Here is a 21289-nt window from a genome sequence, read left to right as displayed (position 1 = left end):
CTTGGTGATGGGTATTAAAGAGGGCACGTTCTGCATGGAGCACTGGGTGTTATACACAAACAATGAATCATGGAACACTACATTAAAAACTAATGATGTAATGTATGGTGATTAACATAACATAATAACAAAAAGAAAAAAGAAAAGAAAAGCTATTATTTTAGGAAGGCCTGAAAGCTTTAAATAAAATGAATGGAGTTATTAGGGAAGGCTGAAAGTTTTAAAATAGAATGAATGGAGTTATCTACTTTAAAGCAATTTTAAGGGCCAGAGTCCCTGGAGAATATAAAATAACTATATGACTGTGAAGGGAAACTGGGAAAATCCTGAAAAGGCCTGTGATCAAGCCATGGATGCTTGCAGTGGGATTGACACAGTAAGATTCTCTGCCCACTACTGGTGTAGTCTGTCTTTTAGTGCAGATAAGGGGTTTGTCAAGGTATTAGTATTCATGATCCACACCCTAGACATAAGAGCAAATAATGTACTAGTTGGAGATAATAATGTATAAGTAAGAGTTTGATAATTTCTTAGTGGTCAAATGGGAATAAGGACAGTATCTCCCTTCCTTATAGCATTGTCATGAGGATTATATGATATAATATATCTAAAGTGGATGGCACGTAGTAAATGATCAGTAAATTTAATTGTTAGTAAACAGTGATGTTATTGGAGTATAAGTTGCTAGATACATCAGCTATTCCAAGAAAGTTGAAGTCAACAAGGACTGGAGAAGTCAGAGGTACAAGGAACTTAAGCTGGGATTTGAAATGTATTTATATTTCACCTTCTTTCATGACTTAGAAGAAATATACAAAACAAATTAGAATAATAGCACTTCTTGCAGTATTACTATGTATCAAATACATGCATTACATATATTATTTTGACTCTTTGAATGTACACAACAGTGCTATACATTATAGAGTGGAGGAAGCTGTGGACCAGATAAATTAGGAAATGCAACTGATTTCTGAGCATTGATTTTGTATCCTGTCTCATTGCTGAATTCCTGTATGAGTTCTAATAACTTGGTGGTGGAGTCTTTTTGATTTTCCACATAAAGTATCATGTCATCTGCAAAGAGAGAGAGTTTGACTTCTCTGCCAATTTGAATGCATTTTATTTCTTTTCGTTGTCTCTTGCCAAGGAATTCTGGTACTATATTGAGCAATAAATGGTGAGAGTGGGCATCCTTGTGTTCCTGACCTTAAGGGAAAAGCTCTCAGTTTTTCCCCATTGAGAATGATATTCACCGAGGGCTTTTCATAGATGGATTTTATGATATTGAGGTATGTTCCCTCTGTCCCTGTACTTTGGAGAGTTTTAATCAGGAAAGGATGCTGTACTTTGCCAAATGCTTTCTCTGTATCAATTTAGAGGATCATATGGTTTTTGTCTTTTATTTTATTAATGTACTCTATCATGATGATTTGTGAATGCTGAACCACCTTTGTATCCCAGGAATAAATCCCATCTGGTTGTTATGGATAATCCTTTTAATGTGCTATTGGATCCTATTGGCTAAGATCTTATTGAGTATTTTAGCTCCCATGTTGGGGGCAGAGATATTTACGATTGTTAGATCTTCTTGTTGAATAGACCCTTTAAGTATGATATAGTGTCCCTCTACATCTCTTACTACAGTCTTTGGTTTAAAATCTGATTTGTCTGATATGAGAATTGCTACCCCAGCTTTCTTTTGAGGTCTGTTGGCATGGTAAATGGTCCTCCATCCCCTTACCTTCAACCTGGAGGTGTCTTTAGGTTCAAATTGAGTCTCTTGTAGATAGCGTATGGATGGGTTCTGCTTTTTTATCCAATCTGAAACCCTGTGTCTCTTGATTGGTGCATTCAGCCTGTTTATGTTGAGAGTAACTATTGAAAGATATGAATTTAGTGCCATTGTATTGCCTATAAGATCTCTGTTTCTGTAGGTTTTCTGTTTCTTTATGGTCTATGTGTTTCTTGGGATTTCTCTTCATTTACAGAATCCCCCTTAATATTTCTTGCAGGGCTGGGTTGGTGGTCACATATTCTTTGTTTCTGCCTGTCCTGAAAGCATTTTATCTCTCCATATACTATATATACATGTAATATAAAATAAAAAAATTAAAAAGAGTGGATGGGAAGGGGAGCTATAATCTCTCAGTGTGAACAAAGCAGAGTGTTTCATTAGTTCTTGGGTGTATTTTGGTCTGTGTGTTAGAGGACACCACGTCTCAAAATTACTAGAAAAGTAAAATTTGTATATATAAAAAGGTAAAACTGAGTAGAGTGAAAAACGGGCTAAAATAAAGCATATGTTTACAAAAAATATAGGTATGTAAAAATACAAGTTAAAAAGCGCCTATGAAAACCTGAGTTGGTATAATAGACATCTAGTTGAAATGAGAAGGTATAAAGAAGAATACAGCAGTAGAAAACGGCATGAGAAAAGGAAAAAGAAAGAAAGAAGAAAGAAAAGAAAAGGAAAGGAAAATTATATCTGAAAAATAAACAAGTTGTGAGGCCACACCTGGAGCTCAATATACAATTTTCTCCTTGTGTTGGGATTTTACAGTCTTATAGGGTCCAAAGGATTGTCATCTACCTATTTTCCAGCCTGTCTTCTGGGGGAGGGTCCTGCCACTCTGTTTCTCAGGTAATCCTGCCAGTGTGGAGTTGCCCCACCCCCTGTCTGGGGGATGGGCTCAGTGGAGACTGGACTTCGGAGTGTCTTTTGTATCCTGGGGCTTTTCCACACCTCCTCAGGGGATCAGAGCAAAAATGGCCGCTGCCAAACCTCTGGCCCAGAGCAGAAAATTCGGAGTCTGCCCTCTTTAATAAACTCTGCAGGACAAACAGTCTCAACTTCTGTTTGTGCTGCTGAAAACCGCAGCTTTCCGCAGTGTGTGCTCACAGCTACTTTCCCAGAAGTGTTTTCAGGGGCTCGGGAGTATCTCTGCCCTTTCTGTTTTTAAAACTGTGAGCGACTGTGGGCTCCGGCTTGCACCAGAAGCTCCAAAATCAGGTCCAGTTCTGCCCTAAAGCCCTTTCCCGGCCACTACTGTTCTGCGAGTTTTTGCCCTGTTGCAGGCACTGGTTCCAGATTTTTTTAGGCTGTTCAAGGAAAGAGTGGATATCGACCTGCCTGGTTTGTGGTTTCTGGTGATCCTAGTTGAGAGTCCCTTCGTGTGCTCGCTGACCATAACCTGCTTCCTGGCTTCACTGCTTGGGCACTCTTCCAGTTCAGAAACCCCCTTTTGCTCTGTGGTTCCTTGTATCCCAAGACCACAATGCCCTACCTACTCTGTCTTTTCATTTCCAAGGCCCCCTTCAGGGAGGGGTGTCTCTTACTTGAGCAGATTTCTAAGAGTTTTGATTTTGCTCTCCCATGTTATTAGTTTCCAGGAGTCAGCTTATGGCAGCTCCCTCCCCCTTCTGTTTATCTTCCAGTATCTCCCTGCAGATTCATGACTCTGCCCTTCCTACCTTGCCAAAAGCAGCTGCTTTTCTGCTTGTAGAGATCCAGATATATATTCTTACATCTCAGGTTGATTTTGTGGGTGTTCAAAATGGTTTGATAGATATCCAACTAAATTCAGGGGACCAGTTGAAACAGGGTCCCCTACTCTTCTGCCATCTTGCCTTCCTCAAAAAAAAAAAAAGCAGCTCATCTTTTCATTATAGTATTGAGAAGTATAGAATATTTTTTTGTTTTGTTTTGTTTTGTTTGTTTGTTTTGAAAGATAGAGCGTGCCAGTAGGGGGATGGGCAGAGGGAGAGGGAGAGAATCTTAAACAGTCTTCATACCCGGCACAGAGCCGGGTGTGGAGCTCGATCTAAGGACCCTGAGATCATGACCTGAGCCAAAATCAAGAGGCAGACTCTTAACTGACTGAGCCTGACCCAGGCACCCCTAGAAGTTTTTTTTTTTTTTAAACATAAGAATCCTGTTTGTTTTCTAAAACCTAAGCATAATGCAATATTTTTGTCATTGTTTCTGTTTTGTTTTACTATCACTTTTTTTTCCCACACAGTCAAGATAGGAGAAATAATTGGATGTAGATAAATAAGCCAGATTTTACTACACAGTTATGAAAGTTAGGTCACAAACTTGTCCATGAGTTTCCTCCTTCAGGTTGGAAAAGAATGTCTGACTATCTTGGTCTATTTGTGCTGTTATAACAAAAAGACTACAGATTGGGTATCTTAAACAATACTTAGTTTTCAGAGTTCTGGAGGTTAGGAAGTCCAAGATCAGGATGTCAGATTTGGTGTCTGTTGAAAGTCCACTTTCTGGCTTATAGATGGCCATCTTCTCACTGGCAGAAGGGGCAAGGGATTTCCCTGGGGCCTCTTTTATAAGACCACTAATCCCTTAAAGACCTAATTACTTCCCAAAGGCTCCACTCCAAACACCATCACGTTTAGGATTAGGTTTCAACATATGACTCTAGGGTGCAATAAACATTCTACATTCAGCCAACAGCATTAATTAAATGATTCACAATATTTGTGTGGCGATAATATACTGGTTTCTCAGATAAAACGCAATCCTTGCTGGTATACAGGACAGTGTAGTCCCTGGATCTCATGGGAACTTATTAGAAACGTAAATTATTGGGCCCTAACCCAGACTTACTAAATCAGAAACCATGGGTGGGACAGCACTCCAGATGATTCTGAGGCATGCTCAAGTTTGAAAACCACTTTGTTAAGGTGGGAATAATAAATTCTGTCTGGGTTGATTTGTGACTAAGTAAAGTAATTACTGAGTTAGCCTTAAAGAATGAGTCAAAATTCTGTACACCATAAGTCTTCCTTCAGCTGAAAAGAATTTGATATATTTGGAAAACAAACAGATTTGGCATTGTGATATTATGAGAAAGTATTAGCATTGGAATTTGAAAGAGAATTAGCTTAGGATGTCTTCTTGGAGGATAATTTGGTATTATAGATCAAAAGCCTAGCAATTCCACTTTTAAAAATTTATTCAAAGAAAATAGTTGCTCAAATGTATGAAGATGGGTGTACAAGAATGTTTCACAAGGCATTGTTTCTAATAGTGAAAAATGAGAATCTACCTCAATGTCCACTAGTAAAATAAATTATGGTATATAATTCTGATGAAATTCTAAGTACCCATTAACATGATTATTTATTAATAAATTGATTAATAAAATGATTGCTAATGTCTATTTATTAATGATACTATATTCATAATAATTATGATTGAATACAAACTATAATTATAAAAGAGTATGTGTATATGAGTCAAATTTGGTTAAAATATCTATACATGTATTCATTTATAGGTCTATAGGCATGGGGGAAAATGTAGGTTATACACCAAAATGTTAGCAATGGAAATATTAATGATAGATGTGTATATATTTTGTTTTTCTTTATCTCTATTTTCTAATGTGAAACTGTATTCCTTATATAAAGAAATAACAAAAGGTTAAAAACAACCTAATCTAAGACTGTTAAGCAGATTTTTAGAAAGATTTACTTATTTATTTGAAAGAGAGCGAGAGAAAGAAAGAGAGTGAGAGCAGGGGGAGGTGAAGAGAGGAAAAGAATCTCAAGCAGACTCTGGGAGCTGAACATGGATCCCAGCATGGGTTCAATCTCAAGACGCTGATATCATGACCTGAGCCAAAACCAAGAATCCAACACTTAATCAACTGAGCCACCCAGGCACCCATGTTAAGCAGATTTTTTACACAATCTTATTATTAGGGACAAAAAATATTAATTCTGCTTTTTAAAAACACTGTATTTGTCCTAGAATATTTGGGAAAAAAACCTAATCACTCTTGCTTTAATAGTCCACTGTCAAGGTTACTGTTCTAAAATCTGGCATTAGTTTATTTCTAAAAGTTTGTATTATTATTAGGTAATTACAAAAATATGGGTTTCATCTTAGAAGTTCCTGGAAAAGTAAATATTACTCCCTAGTGGAAGGCAAGAAGATCCTGTGAATGTGGAAAATTTAATCTCCCTGTTTTTGGCCTTGGTATTCTCATCTATAAGAAGTGTCATGATCAGGAGATCTTGATGGTCCTTAACTGCTCTAATATTCTAGGGATCTCTAATGAATTTAGAAGCCCAACTATTTTCAGAGATCTAAATGAGGAAGTATGGAAGCTAAAAAAATAAAATAAATTAAAACTCTGTAAAATGCCCTTTAAAGGATTCTTCTTCTGATGTTACACAAGATGTTGTTGATACTTCTCTCCTTTAGTATAACTTCTCCCTTAATGGGATTTTAAAAGAAATGTGTTAAATATTTAAAAATATTTGAACATTGGTATACTTATGACACCTGGTGGTCAAATTAAATATCACATCTAAATTCTAATTCCCCAGACACTCCCTTTCTGTCAGTGCGACTCCCCCCACTCCCCCTATTTTTCCACTCATCATGCATTCAAGTCATTCACTTAACAAACACTTAGTGGATCCCTAATATGTTCAAAACATTTTAGGAGACACTTTATTATGGAGGAAAGAAAGTAGTAAGAGAATGAGTCTTTGATATGTAAGAGATTGCAATCTATTTAGAGGAACAAAAGAGACTCCATGCAAAGGTAATAACCACAGCACGTTGTTAAGTGTATTAAATGCATTCTCACTAGAAAAATGATCAGAACTATGGACTGTGAGGCCATAGAAGTGACTTCTGGTTTGGAGAGGTCAAGAAAGTCTTCTTGTAGGAGGTGAAGCTTGTCTTTCTTGGGACCTCAGTTTCCTCAGCTGTAAAACAGTGGTAATGTTATATTGTTGCATAAGATTGCTGTGAGGGACAGATTGAGAGAGTGTATACAAAGTACTTAGCATAACACCTCATCCAAGTAGGCATTCAGTGATTTTTAATTATTATTATAACAAAACCAAAGATGATCAGGGAAGACTTCATGTATGTTAACTATTTTCTAAATTTTATTTCAAGAATAATTCTGGTTTTAAAAAAAAAGGATAATCCTGGTTCACGTTTACATGGCTTTTTATTTAAACTGAGTACACAGAATACAAGATCAATTATTTTAGTTAGTTCAGTGGGTAAACAGACCACAAAAACAGATAGTGTTGGCTCGATTTACAGTTTGCTAGACTAACTGGCTGATTTAGAAAAATAGTCAACTCTGTGGAAAATAACATTGAAAGTAGTTGTTTACTTGAGTGAGCTGGTTGACTGCAATGAACTTTCAGTAAATACAGTCTATCTGAAAGCACCATGTAGTCAGTCTAAAGGCATCAAATAGATGATTTGGCACTGTATAGGCTGTGTGTGTGTTGACTGAGTTTTTACAATTTCAATTAGTTGTATTTTGGGTTGAATAAGCACTGTCTTAGACTTTATATTGCTTTCAATAGTTAATGTTAAGTGTGTCTCAATTTCCCCTTAATTCCATAAAATGTGAAACAAACTAACTGCCTTTGCAAGCAATAAAAAGTACAAGGGAATATTAAAATTCTATTTAGCCTTTTGTTTCTACAATCAAAGGCATGCTATATTTCCCGAGAATATCAAACGTTTGAGTAAACTGTCATTTTCAAAGGTTAAAATAAGCTGTTTTATAGTGGTTTTGGGTCAAAAGCAATAATGATCTGATCCAAAAGAAAACCAAGAAGTGGGACTCTGCATTTTAGGGGTGAATTTAGGGGTGAACCTGGATAAAGGAAGAGACAGGATTGCTGTCTTCAGATATTTAAAGAGTTTCATGTGCAACAGGGGGTAAACTTTACTTGACATTGATAGGCAGAACTAGGTTAAAATGACAGGGATACAGATTTTAACTCACTAGAAGGAAGAACTCTTTAACAATTATGATTGTTAAAAATGTAACAATTCAAAATTAATAACTTTTCACTCAACTTGCCTCAAGATCTGAATTAGAGATAGCTCTTTTTGCTGTAACTACCACTAGATACCTTCTAGTTTTTCACATACTCTGGTAGTTGTTTGAAATGGTAGCAAGGATAGTCTCAATAAATGTGAATGTCTGAAGCTGACATAATTCTGTTAATAAACACAGATCTTTAAAGCTACAGAAGCTTCAAGAAAAGTGTCATGACATACAAGCAGGACTAACTTTGCCCTCAGCCAAATTCTGAAGGAGCTAAAGTTTATCTGCATTGCACCATTTTTTCCGAGTTTCCATCCTTTCAAGGACTGGTGACCTGCCAGCCCTTCCCAGGCCCTTATCTTGTGTTTCATTCCCAAAGGTTCACAGACTCATCTCAGCAGTCACCTAAACCCTGATAAGGTTGCAATTTAAAATTGATTCAGTTTTAGTCTTTTCCAGCATTAATGATTGGAAACTCAGCTAGATCTCAAACTTTGAAAATGCAGATGGAGACAACTGTAATACTGAAATATAGAAACCCAGAAAAGTGTTGGAATGTATGTCTGGGTAAATTTTCCAGTAAGGTCTTGCTTGTTGGTCATCTCTATAAGTTTGATTACTCCCTCTGACTACTAAGGGGAAAACCTGACTAAGGTTATTGCCAAAACAGTGATCTTCTTGATTTCTAAAAATATGCTCCACAATGCTGTTATATATTTGTAGATTGCCATGATATTTTCAGTTTAGTTTTCATAAAAAATACCTTTTGAATTTGTGAAAGTTCACACTTGAATACTTGAATAACTTTTTTGGCAGGACACAAATATATTTGTATACCCAAATATAAACTGGCATGCCCTTGACCCTATTTTTACTCTATTTTCTGCAGAAATCATCACTCTAATGCTTTCCTTAAGGAAGGAACATACATCCTCAAGATGGGAAGTAACAGCACAAACAGTGTAAGAACAAAGTGCACTGATCTTCAAGTGTCATTTCAGTACTCTCTCTATGCAACCACTTACATCCTCATATTCATCCCTGGTCTTCTGGCCAACAGTGTAGCCTTGTGGGTTCTGTGCCGCTTCATCAGCAAGAAAAATAAAGCCATCATTTTCATGATCAACCTCTCTGTGGCTGACCTTGCTCACGTGCTGTCCTTACCCCTCCGGATTTACTATTACATCAGCCACCACTGGCCCTTCCAGAAGGCCCTTTGCCTGCTGTGCTTCTACCTGAAGTATCTCAACATGTATGCCAGCATTTATTTCCTGACGTGCATCAGCCTTCAGAGATGTTACTTTCTCCTCGAGCCCTTTAGGGCCAGAAACTGGAAGCGTAGGTATGATGTGGGCATCAGTGCTGCCATCTGGATCATTGTGGGGACTGCCTGTTTGCCACTTCCAATTCTGAGAAGTTCTGGCTTAGCCAACAACACTGAATCCTGCTTTGCCGATTTAGGATTTCAACACATTAGCATGGCTTCCTCCATTGGCATGATAACTGTAGCTGAACTTGGAGGGTTTTTTTTACCTGTTGTAATTATTACTTATTGCACATGGAAAACAAGAAAATCTTTACAAGAATTCCAAGTTCCCCCTCAGAATACCAAAGAGAGAAAAAAGGCTTTGTGGATGGTCCTGATGTGTTCAGTGGTGTTCATTGTGTGTTTCACTCCTTACCACTTCAACTTCCCATTCTTTATGATGGTGAAACAACATGTCTTTTCAAACTGTTCCTTTATTAAGAGCACCGTATGTTTTCACATCATTTCTCTATGTCTTGCAAATCTGAATTGCTGTCTTGATCCCATTGTATATTATTTTATGACCTCAGAATTCCGTGATAGGTTTTTGGAACACAGTGGTTTGGCTCTTCAGTCATGTGTGAGATGCAAAGACAGTGCTTTAGAAATTCATCACAGGAAGGAGGATCTTCAAACTATCTCCCTTGAAATTTTGAATGATTCCAAGACATTGTAATCAAATTACTAGCTAGAATAATCTATGTTCTCTATCAGTTTAGCTATGTCACCTTGAAGATTTTTCTTAAAAAAAAATTGTATTTTGAGTGCCTTAACAAAACATGGCCTCCTTCCTTTCAACCTCAAAATGATCCCTCTGAAGGAATTATTCATGACTGTATTTTCTATCCAAATGGAAACATACTGTTCTATGGGGCATATAATAAAATATCTTTCTTTACAGAAAGTAATAAGCAACAGAATAAATTGCACAACTCTTCCTCAGCAGTGGGTCCAATGTTTTCACTTTGTCCTGCAAGAAACAAAAAGTAAATTGAAAGTAAGTGGACATAGGTGAATTGTCCAATCATTCAAAAATGCACAGGAGAACAATATGATCCTAGCTTTATTTAGAAAATATATACTACTTGAGTAAAATAGACTAAAGAGGAAAGAGTTTTTAATATTAATAGGAGTAGTGGGAATTAATATCCATATAACTTGGAATATCTATCAGCATTTTCTTTTGTCCCCCTGGGTAAACAAACAATTCAGACTCATCCCAAATATCTCAAAAGTATCATGAGATTCACACACAACACATACACCTTAAACACAGAAGAGAGCTGTGTTCTAACATATTTCATAAACTTCAGAGTTTCAAGGTTTGCAATGAAAGCTCTTTGCTTGAAAGTCTAAGAGTGTGTGATATGATGCTTACTTTTATATATTGGCACTCATTAAGAAAATATTTTGTTATATTTGTACATTAAAATCAATTGTGCAATGATCTTTCTACATTAATTCCTCTATATACAACCTCAGTCACAACTTTGCTTGATAGATTTTAAATAATGAGTTAATAAAGTACCACACACATTTTTTTCTTGGGACCGCAGAGGCTGTGTAGTGTTGCCGTTACTCTGAGGAGAGAACAGTCGGTAGAGGGGTGCAAAAATGCAGAACAATAAAACCTTTAACTTGGAGAAGCAAAACCATACTCCAAGGAAGCATCATCAGCATCACCACCAGCAGCACCACCAGCAGCAACAGCAGCAGCCACCACCGCCACCAATACCTGCAAGTGGGCAACTTGCCAGCAGCCAAAATGAAGGCTTGACTATTGACCTGAAGAATTTTAGGAAACCAGGAAAGAAGACCTTCACCCAACGTAGCCGGCTCTTTGTGGGCAATCATCCTCCTGACATCACTGAGGAGGAGATGAGGAAACTATTTGAGAAATACGGGAAAGCAGGGGAAGTCTTCATTCATAAGGTTAAGGGCTTTGGCTTTATCCACTTGGAAACATGAACCCTAGCGGAAATTGCCAAAGTAGAACTGGACAACATGTCACTCCATGGAAAGCAGCTGCGTGTGCTCTTTGCCTGCCATAGTGCATCCCTTACAGTCCAAAACCTTCCTCAGTATGTTTCCAATGAACTTCTGGAGGAAGCCTTTTCGGTGTTTGGCCAGGTGGAAAGGGCTGTAGTCATCGTGGATGATCGAGGAAGGCCCTCAGGAAAAGGCATTGTTGAATTTTCAGGGAAGCCAGCTGCTCGGAAAGCTCTGGACAGGTGCAGTGAAGGCTCCTTCCTGCTAACCACATTTCCTCGGCCTGTGACTGTGGAGCCCATGGACCAGTTAGATGATGAAGGGGACTTCCAGAGAAGCTGGTTATAAAGAACCAGCAATTTCACAAGGAGGGAGAGCAGCCACCCAGATTTGCAAAGCCTGGCTCCTTTGAGTATGAGTATGCCATGCACTGGAAGGCATTCATTGAGATGGAGAAGCAGCAGCAGGACCAAGTGGACCACAGCATCAAGGAAGCTTGTGAGAAGCTGGAGATGGAGATGGAGGCTGCTCGCCATGAGCACCAGGTCATGCTAATGAGGCAGGATTTGATGAGTCGTCAAGAAAAACTTCGGAGGATAGAAGAGCTGCACAACCAAGAAGTGCAAAAATGAAAACAACTGGAGCTCAACCAGGAGGAGGAACGCAGGCGCCGTGAGGAAGAGATGCGGTGGCAACAGGAAGAAATGATGCGGTGACAGCAGGAAGGATTCAAGGGAACATGCCCTGATGCAAGAGAACAGGAGATGCGGATGGGCCAGATGGCTATGGGAGGTGCTATGGGCATAAACAACAGAGACGCCATGCCCCCTGCTCCAGTGCCAACAGGTACCCCAGCTCCTCCAGGACCTGCCACTTTGATGCCAGATGGAACTTTGGGATTGACCCCAACAACAACTGAATGCTTTGGCCAAGCTGCTACAATGGAAGGAATTGGGGCAATTGGTGGAACCCCTCCTGCATTCAACCATGCAGCTCCTGGAGCTGAATTTGCTCCAAACAAATGTAGCTGATACTAATAAAAATTTCAATGTCTAGTTTCCCAAAAAACCTTAAAATAAGGACCCTTTTTGGACTAGCCAGAATTCTGCCCTGGAAAAGTGCTAGGGATTCCTCCCAATAGTTAGGTCTTCCTTACCTGTACTACTCTGAGGGAGTTTGCTGGAGGCTGAGGGCAAGAGAGGGGTGATATTTAACAAATCAGTTCTTTGTGGTATATCATTTAACAAATTGATTTTGTGTGGTGCATTCCTGAAGTCTCATGTGATTGCTGAGGGCCTGTGAAGGGGGCTGGAAACCATGGCAAAATGGATCCAGTTAGAGCCCCCATTAATCTTGATCATTCCATTCTTTGTCCATCCTGTTCTATTTGGTTCCTTATTATACCCTCCAAACCCCAGAGACACTGCCACATACACCACAAAAACAAGCATCCCCCAATGACCTTAGTCCCATTGTTCCATTCACTCGCAGATGGGAATTCAGGCAAATGCCCACAGAGGTCACAGACAACATACATAAGGTTCTGTTATATCCCATATATTAGCCCTTCATGTCCCAAGGAAGACATTTTCTCTTAGAGATTTTCATTTTAGTGTATCTTTAAAAAAAAATCTTGTGTTAAGTTGCCTCCATATTTTTTTCTTGGGTTAGGACAACCCAGGAATGGCCCTTTTGTGTCTATGATGTTGCTGTTCACAGCTTTTCTTTTCTTTTTTTTTTTTTTTAAAGATTTTATTTATTTATTTGAGAGAGAGAGACTGAGAGAGAGAAAGAGCATGAGAGGGGGGAGGGTCAGAGGGAGAAGCAGACTCCCCGCCGAGCAGGGAGCCCGATGCGGGACTCGATCCCGGGACTCCAGGACCATGACCTGAGCCGAAGGCAGTGGCCCAACCAACCGAGCCACCCAGGCGCCCTCACAGCTTTTCTTGATAGGCCTAGTACAATCTTGGGAACAGGGTTGCTGTATGCTGAAGGTTGGACGGTAGCTCTTAGCCTTGCCTATCTTAGGTAGTTATGCTGTGCATTTTTTTTTATTGGTGTACCATGTTTGATTTGTCCCTGATATCTTTGGAGTTTTTCTGAGAAATGGAGCAGTAATATAGCATTAACTTATTAAAATACGTTTTAAGCCTTTAAAAAAAAAAAAGTATCACACATGTAGTTTTTCAGTTAGACCTCATTCTCACAAGTAAAGACATATATAAAGAGAATATTGGTGAATTGAATATTATTATGAATGCAGAATGAAAAATTGCTATTTTTTAAATCTTTGTGGTGAAATAATTTTGTAATCCAAATCACTAACATTGAAAAAATGTGAAACTTAAAATTTCATATATTAGCTTTCATTAAAATGGTATTTTATAAAGCAGTAGTCAGGTTTATAAAATTATAAAGACTTATTTTCTTGTCTTTATAAGGTTGGAAATTCACAAACTGTTTTATTTGTGTGAATTTTTTTTTGTAATAGTGATTGCCTATTAGAACAGTGACAGATAATAACATTTGCTACAGTGTTGGGAAAATAGAGTAAAACCTAATGTATAAACTTGTCAAAGCACTATGTTGTACACATGAAACTAATGAAACATTGTGTATCAACTACACTCAAATAAAAAATAATTAAAAAAAATAGGAAAGTGCTTCTTAGCAGAGGAAGAAGCAGAAGACTGGGAGGACCCTAGGCATGTCTCGTTCCACAAACACAGCTAGATAACTGTCAAATCAACCTAAATTCCCCAGAAATTGACCTGAAGACTGAAAGAACAAACTCCACAAGTAAAAGAAGAGAAAAGGCCACATCAAAGAAGGTCTAGGGGAGGAAGGGATTGCAGCCACTGCTGAGGGAAGGGAACCATGGTCAAGGAGAAGGGCAAGAGAGAGAGAACCACACTGAGGAAAACCCAAAGAGAACATTTCCCAGAAGCCATTGAGTTGGAAAACAAGAGGGGCTGAATTTTGTGGGTTCTTGCAACCAGTGGGGCTTAAAACCTGGAGTTTTAAAGGTCAGAGGGTTTGCCTGGAATAGAGCCCTGATGGTATTATGCTACTCCTGGAGAGAAGACAGGCAAACAACCTGGGGACAGACAGCATTGAAACAAAGATCTGAAGAACTGGGATACACAGAAGGGATATTATTCACTCTTCTTAGAGCACATCCCTGAGAAGCAACATTCATGGAGACACCGCTCCTGGAACAAAGGAGCTGACCAGTTCCATTTCCCTCCCCTGCCCCTTAACATACAGAACCACCTACTGGAAGCAGTTCAGCTCCTACACTGGCTACTCAATTTGCTTACACCAAAACCCAACCCCCAGCACTCTGGTGGGGCTGTCCTTTTCAGTCACCTTGGCTCAGTCCCAGTGCAACAGGTCCCTCACCCAGAAGATAAGCACAAACCATTCCCCACCATGTCTCTTTACCAGAGAGTTTAGCAGGGCCTCAGTTCTGGTGCAAGTGTTGTCATGTCTCATTTCACAAGCCGACCAGAGCACACTTAGTTACAACTCACTGCATTCAGGCCAGGGACCAAACACTGCCCACAGCAAGCAAAGAAAGTCTCTGCAGATGATTAGACTAAAGGATAGAGCAGCAAAACCACAGTAGCAGAATGCATGCAGCACATAACGGAGACACTCCCTGAAGCAGTAGGCTCTGGGCATTACATGACCTCTTCTTCATAATGTCACTACTTTCAGAAGCAGGAGACATAACAGGATTTTCTAACACAGAGAAGAAAGCAGAGACTTAGACAAAATGCAAAGATGGAGCGATTCATCCCAAATGAAAGAACAAGATTATGTCCAGGGATCTAAGTAAAAAGATGGAGAATTTAAAGCAACAATCATGAGGATACTCATTTGGCCTGAGAAAAGAATAGAGGACATTAGTGAGACCCTTACCACATAGATAAAAGAGCTAAAAAAGAATGAATCAGATGAAGAGTACAGTGAATGAGATTGGAAACAGACTTTATGTAATGAACAGCAGGCTGGAAAAAGCAGAGGAATGAATTAGTGATCTAGAAGACAAAATAATGGAAAATAATGAAACTGAACAAAAGAGAAAAATAAGAATTATTCAACATGAGAATAGACATAGAAAACTCAGTGATGATACCAAATGTAATAACACCCTTATTAGAGGAGTCACAGAAGAAGGAGAGGAGGAGAAGGAAAAGGAGGAGAGGAGGAGGAGGAGAAGGAAAAGAAGGAGAGGAGGAAGAGGATGAAGAAGAAGAAGAAGAAGAAGAAGAAGAAGAGGAAGAAGAAGGAGGAGGAAGAGGAGCGGGAGGAGAGGGAGAAGGGGGTGGAAGAGGATGAGGAGGGGGGAGGAGAGAAAAGAGGGCAGAAAATTTATTTGAAGAAATAATAGCTGAAAACTTCTCTAATCTAGGGAAGGAAACAATATCCAGATTCAGGAGGCACAGAGAACTGCCATCAAAATCAACAAAAACAGAGCAACACCAAGACATATTGTAATTAAATTTGCAAAATATAGCGATAAAGAAAAAAAATCTTAAAAACATCAAGACAAAAGACATCCTTAATTTACAAAGGAAAACCCCTAAGTCTAGCTGGATATTTCTCAACAGAAACTTGGAAAGCCAGAAGGCAATGGTGTGATACATTCAAAATGCTGAATGGGAAAAATCTGCACCCAAGAATACTCTACCCAGCAAGGTTGTCATTCAGAATAGGAGAGTTAAAGAGTTTCCCAGATAAAAACTAAAGGAGTTCATGGCCACTAAACCAGCCTGCAAGAAATATTAAAGGGGACTCTGAGTACAAAGGAGAGACCAAAAGTGAAAAAGACAAGAAAGGATCAGAGAAAATCTCCAGAAAAAATGACAAAACAAATATAAAATGGAAATAAATACATATCTGTCAATAATTACTCTGAATGTAACTGGACTAAACACTCTAATCAAAAGACAGAGGGTGTCAGAATGGATAGAAAAACAAGACCCAACCATATGCTGCCTATAAAAGACTCACTTTAGACCTAAAGACACCTGCAGATTGAAAGTGAGGGGGTGCCTGGGTGGCTCAGGTCTTGATCCTGGGGTCCTGGGATGGAGTCCCACATCGTGTTCCCAGATCAGTGGGAAGCCTGCTTCTCCCTCTCCCTCTGCCCCCCCCATTTGTGCACTCTCTCTCTCTCTCTCAAATAAATAAATAAAATCTTTGAAAGGGAGGGGATGGAGAAACATTTATCATGTAAATGGATTTCAAAAGAAAGCCAGAGTAGCAATACTTATATCAGGCAAAGTAGACTTTAGAACAAAGACTTTCAAAAGAGACAAAGAAGGGCATTATATAATAATAAAGGGGACAATCCAATAAGAAAATCTAACAATTGTAAATATTTATGAACTCAACATGGGAGCACCCAAAACAATTCATAGCAAACATAAAGGATATAATTAATAGGGTGCCTGGGTGGCACAGTTGGTTAAGCAACTGCCTTTGGCTCAGGTCATGATCCTGGAGTCCTGGGATCGAGTCCCACATCGGGCTCCCTGCTCAGCGGGGAGTCTGCTTCTCCCTCTGACCCTCCCCCCTCTCATGCTTTATCTCATTCTCTCTCTCTCAAATAAATAAATAAAATCTTTAAAAAAAAGGATGTAATTAATAATAACAGAGTAATTAGTAGCAGAGTTTAACACCCCACCTACATCAATTGACAGATCATCTAAATAGAAAACAAAGAAGGAAACAATGGCTTTGAATGACACACTGGACCAATAATGAAGCAGCAGAAAGAGAAATTAAAGCATCAGTACCATTCACAATTGAACCAAAACCAATAAGATGCCTAGGAGGAAATCTAACCAAAGAAGTAAAAGACCTGTATTCCGAAAACTGTAAAACACTAAAGAAAGAAATTGATGATGGCACAAAGAAATGGAAAGATATTCCATGCTTGTGGATTGGAAGAATAAATATTGTTAAAATGTCTATACTACTCAAAGCAATCTACACATTTAATACAATCCTTATCAAACTACCAACAACATTTTTCCCAGAGATAGAACAAACAATCCTAAAATGTTTATAGAACACAAAAGACCCCAAATAGTCAAAGCAACATTGAAAAGGAAGAGCGATGCTGGAGGTATCACAATTCCAGACTTCAAGTTATATTATAAAGGTGTAGTGATCAAAACAGTATGGTACTGACATAAAATTAGACATAAAGATCGATGGAACAGAATAGAGAACCCAGAGATGAACTCACAACTATATGGTCAATTAATCTTTGACAAAGCAGGAAAGAATATCCAATGGGTAAAAGACAGTCTCTTTAACAAATGGTGTTGGGGAAACTGGACAGCAACAATGCAAAAGAAGGAAACGAGACCACTTTCTTATATGATATACAAAAATAAATTCAAAATGGATTAAAGACCTAAATGTAAGACCTGAAACCATAAAAATCCCAGCAGAGAAAACAGGCAGTAACTTCTTTAACATCAATCATAGCAACTTCTTTCTAGATATGTCTCCTGAGGCAAGGGAAACAAAAACAAAAATAAAGATTAGGACTACATAAAAAAAAAAAAAAAGCTTCTGCACAGCAAAGGAAACAATCAACAAAACTATAAGGCACCCTACAGAATGGGAGAAAATATTTGCAAATTACATATCCAATAAAGGGTTAGTATCTAAAATATATGAAGAACTTTTAAAACTCTACACCCCAAAATGAATAATCCTATTAAAAATGGACAGAAGACATAAATAAACATCTTTCCAAAGAAGACATACAGATATCCAACAGACACATAAAAAGCTATTCAACATCACTCATCATCAGGGAAATACAAATCAAAACTATAATGAGATATCACCTCACATCTGTTAGAATGGCTAAAATGGACAACATAGGAAATAACAGGTGTTGGCAAGGATGTGGAGAAAGGGAAATCCTTGTGCAAAGTGGTGCAACCAGTCTGGAAAACAGTATGGAGTGTCCTCAAAAGTGAAAAATAGAACTACCCTATGATCCAGCAATTGCACTACTAGGTATTTACCCAAAGAATACAGAAATAGTAATTTAAAGGGATACATGAACCCCAATGTTTATAACAGCATTATCTATGACCATAGAAATTATGGAAACAGCCCAAGTGTCTATTGACTGATGAATAGATACAGAAGAAGTGGTATATATATAGAATGAATATCAGCCATATAAAGGAGTGAAATCTTGCCCTTTGTAATGACATGGATGGAGCTAGAGAGTATTATGCTAAACAAAAGAAGTCAGTCAGAGAAAGTCAAATACCATGTGATTTCACCCATATTTGGTATTAAAGAAACAAAACAAAGAAGCAAAGGGAAAAAAAAGAGAAAGAGGAAAACCAAGAAACAAACTCTTAACTATAGAGAACAAACTGTTGATTACCAGGAGTTAGGTGAGTGGGAGAATGGGTTAGTTGATGGGGATTAAGGAGTGCACTTGTGATGGGCACCAGTTGTTGTATGGAAGTGTTTAATCACTATATTGTACGCCTGAAACTAATATTACATGGTATATTAACTAACTGGAATTTAGATTACAAAATGAGAGAGAAAAGTAAAAAACAAACAAACAAACAAAAAACAGGTTCTCTGAAGTCCTCTGCAGATTTGTATATTTGACAGTTGTATTTTGTAGAAATTGATTAGCTCTTTTAAGTACCTGGACATTTAAAATATCTTTTTAGGTGCAAATATTTATAAATTGTATTATGTCCTATTCATTTAAGCACTTTGTTTTAAATAATGGGACATAATGTTTGAAAGAAGCATTAATCCACACTCAGAAGACCAAGATACTAGTTTTAGGTCTACCAATGATAAGCTAGGTATCTTTGAGTAAGTTAATTCTCTTTGGGATTTCTTTTTTATTATATGTACATGAGGAGGCTAGACTAGATGATCTCAATATTAGGCATACTTTCTTGGAAAGTGCTTTCTAAACCCTAAAACACTAGAAATGTTTGTTTTGGTTAGTTTTAGTATTGTTACTATTTAAGAAGAGCTTCAACTCTATCATTTAATGTAATCTTTTCAGGATGACTGAGGGTCATCATTATAAACATTAGTTATTGTTGTGCCTGGGTGGCTCAGTCCTTAAGCATCTGCCTTCGGCTAGGGTCATGATCCCGGGTTCCTGAGATCGAGCCCCGGATTGGACTCCCCACTCAGTGAGAAGCCTGCTTCTCCCTCTCTCTCTGCCTGCTGCTCCTCCTGCTTGTGCTCTCTCTCTGTGTCAAATAAATAATTAAAATCTTAAAAAAAATCAGTTATTGTACTATATATATTTGCTACTCTCAGAACAATTAAAATTTGTAGCTATTGAAATTTTGCTTGTACCTACACTAAAATGGACTCATGGATTTTTTGTTCTTATATATTTGATTTTATAAATGCTTCTTTATCTTTTCAGACTATTTGTACTTACTTGTTGCTATTGTCAGTGGACCTGCCTAATGAAGTCCCTGTCATTTCAATTAGTTCTTTGTAATCTTTTGTGGCTTTGAGAACACACTAATGAAGCTAGTTATAACAGCTGAAATTTAACAAAAATGAGTAAAGACTGCTTGTTTTATTTTATTTGGAGAGGGCGTGGGTGGAAAAGGGAAAACCTCCTATGGAACAAAGTGTATAGTTTTTAGTTTGTGGCCTTTATGACATCCATTTTGGCTATTCAGTATTATTTTATTTCCTTCTTGGCTCTGTCAGCTGTGTTTGGATAGTTGAGGTTGCAAGATTTTTGGGTTCCAGATGACTGAGGTGTGAATAGCTGTTTGACACCTGAAATTTCTTGGAATATAAATATTGCCAGAATTTATATACATAATTTATATATAACTTCATATATAAATTTATATATAATTCCATATATAATATTAATATATAAAATGTATATGTATAATTTCAATAATCATATATATCAATTATATATGAAATTATATGTTCATAATTTCAAAATTACTACTTGCTTTACTTGTTTCATTAAGAAATAGTTTAATTTAAATTGCTTTATTGCTCTTGGGGAAGCTATTTTTCATTTTCCATAATGCTCTTTTTTAAAAGATTTATTTATTTATTTGACAGAGAGAAAGCACAAGCAAGGGGAGCAGCAGGTAGAGGAGAGGGAGAATCAGGCTCCTCACTGAGCAGGGAGCCCGATGCGGGGCTTGATCCCAGGACCCCGGGATCATGACCCGAGCCAAAGGCAGATGCTTAACGACTGATCCACTCAGGCGCCCCTCCATAATGCTCTTGAGAGAACATCTCCTCATTCTGACCTTTGCTCCCTCCTTCTTAAGGGCACTTGGTAGAAATCCTCCTATGTATTTGGAGTCCTATTTGAGATACATTAATACTTTCTTCTGAAGTTGGCCTATTGTTTTCATGAGTAATGAACATTATCCAGAAGATTTGGAGAAGCACAGAAAACAGACTGTCTTACCAATTATTTTAAAATTATTAGACTTAAAAAAATTTAAAAAATAAAATTATTAGAGTTCCCCATAAGGTTCCAATTTACTCCTACTTCTAGAAGAGGGTCCACAAGTAGTCACCTTAATCCTGTATTTCTGGGGCCAGGCAAATAGCTAGTCCTGTCCCTCTACACACTATTACCCAAAATACTGGAGTGCAGGAGTCCCAAGAATGGCAAGCTTAAACCTATAGCTGTAACTGATAGTAACTGGATGAAGTTGGGTTCTAATACTGTCTCTGCCCTTTCTTAACTGTGTGATCTTGAGTAAGACACTTTACAAACACTCTGATGTTGTTTCCTCCTCTGCAATATGGTGATAATAATCTATGATCATTCTGCTTCAGAAGTCTCTTATAAAGATCCAATAAGAAATGTAGATGATAACTGTTTTTAAATTATTTATAAATTTATAAATTATTTATTTATAATTATAAATTTAATAATTATTAAAACATAAGGACACAGGGAGGAGTAGTATTAAGAAAGGAATCAAGGAAAGCAGATAGTGCCCCTCTTAACCACTAAAATGCATAGGATATAATTAAATATATTTTTAAAGATTTTATTTATTTATTTGAGAGAGAGAGCATGCACAAGCAGGGGGAGCAGCAGGCAGGGTGAGAGGGAGAAGCAGAC

The 21289-nt window shown here is 37.9% G+C and overlaps 1 protein-coding gene and 1 pseudogene across 2 annotated transcripts in view; both read left to right on the top strand.

Annotated features, from left to right (window-relative positions):
* Positions 1-10101, top strand: part of LOC102740026 (putative P2Y purinoceptor 10) — a 63639-nt gene extending 53538 nt beyond the window's left edge. For both annotated transcript variants that reach the window (XM_006726924.3, XM_081808617.1), the window contains one exon: positions 8728-10101. In XM_006726924.3, the coding sequence (XP_006726987.1) occupies positions 8777-9820 (1044 nt within the window). In that variant the 5' untranslated portion in view covers positions 8728-8776 and the 3' untranslated portion in view covers positions 9821-10101. The remainder of the gene's footprint in view (positions 1-8727) is intronic.
* A 575-nt stretch (positions 10102-10676) lies between these two features.
* LOC102740324 (non-POU domain-containing octamer-binding protein pseudogene) lies at positions 10677-12854 on the top strand (annotated as a pseudogene).
* Positions 12855-21289: the final 8435 nt, after the last annotated feature.

This window comes from Leptonychotes weddellii, chromosome X (genome assembly GCF_054177405.1).
Source record: "Leptonychotes weddellii isolate Sample4059 chromosome X, ASM5417740v2, whole genome shotgun sequence".
Classification (NCBI taxonomy): domain Eukaryota; kingdom Metazoa; phylum Chordata; class Mammalia; order Carnivora; family Phocidae; genus Leptonychotes; species Leptonychotes weddellii.
This window is presented reverse-complemented; position numbering and strand designations above follow the sequence as displayed.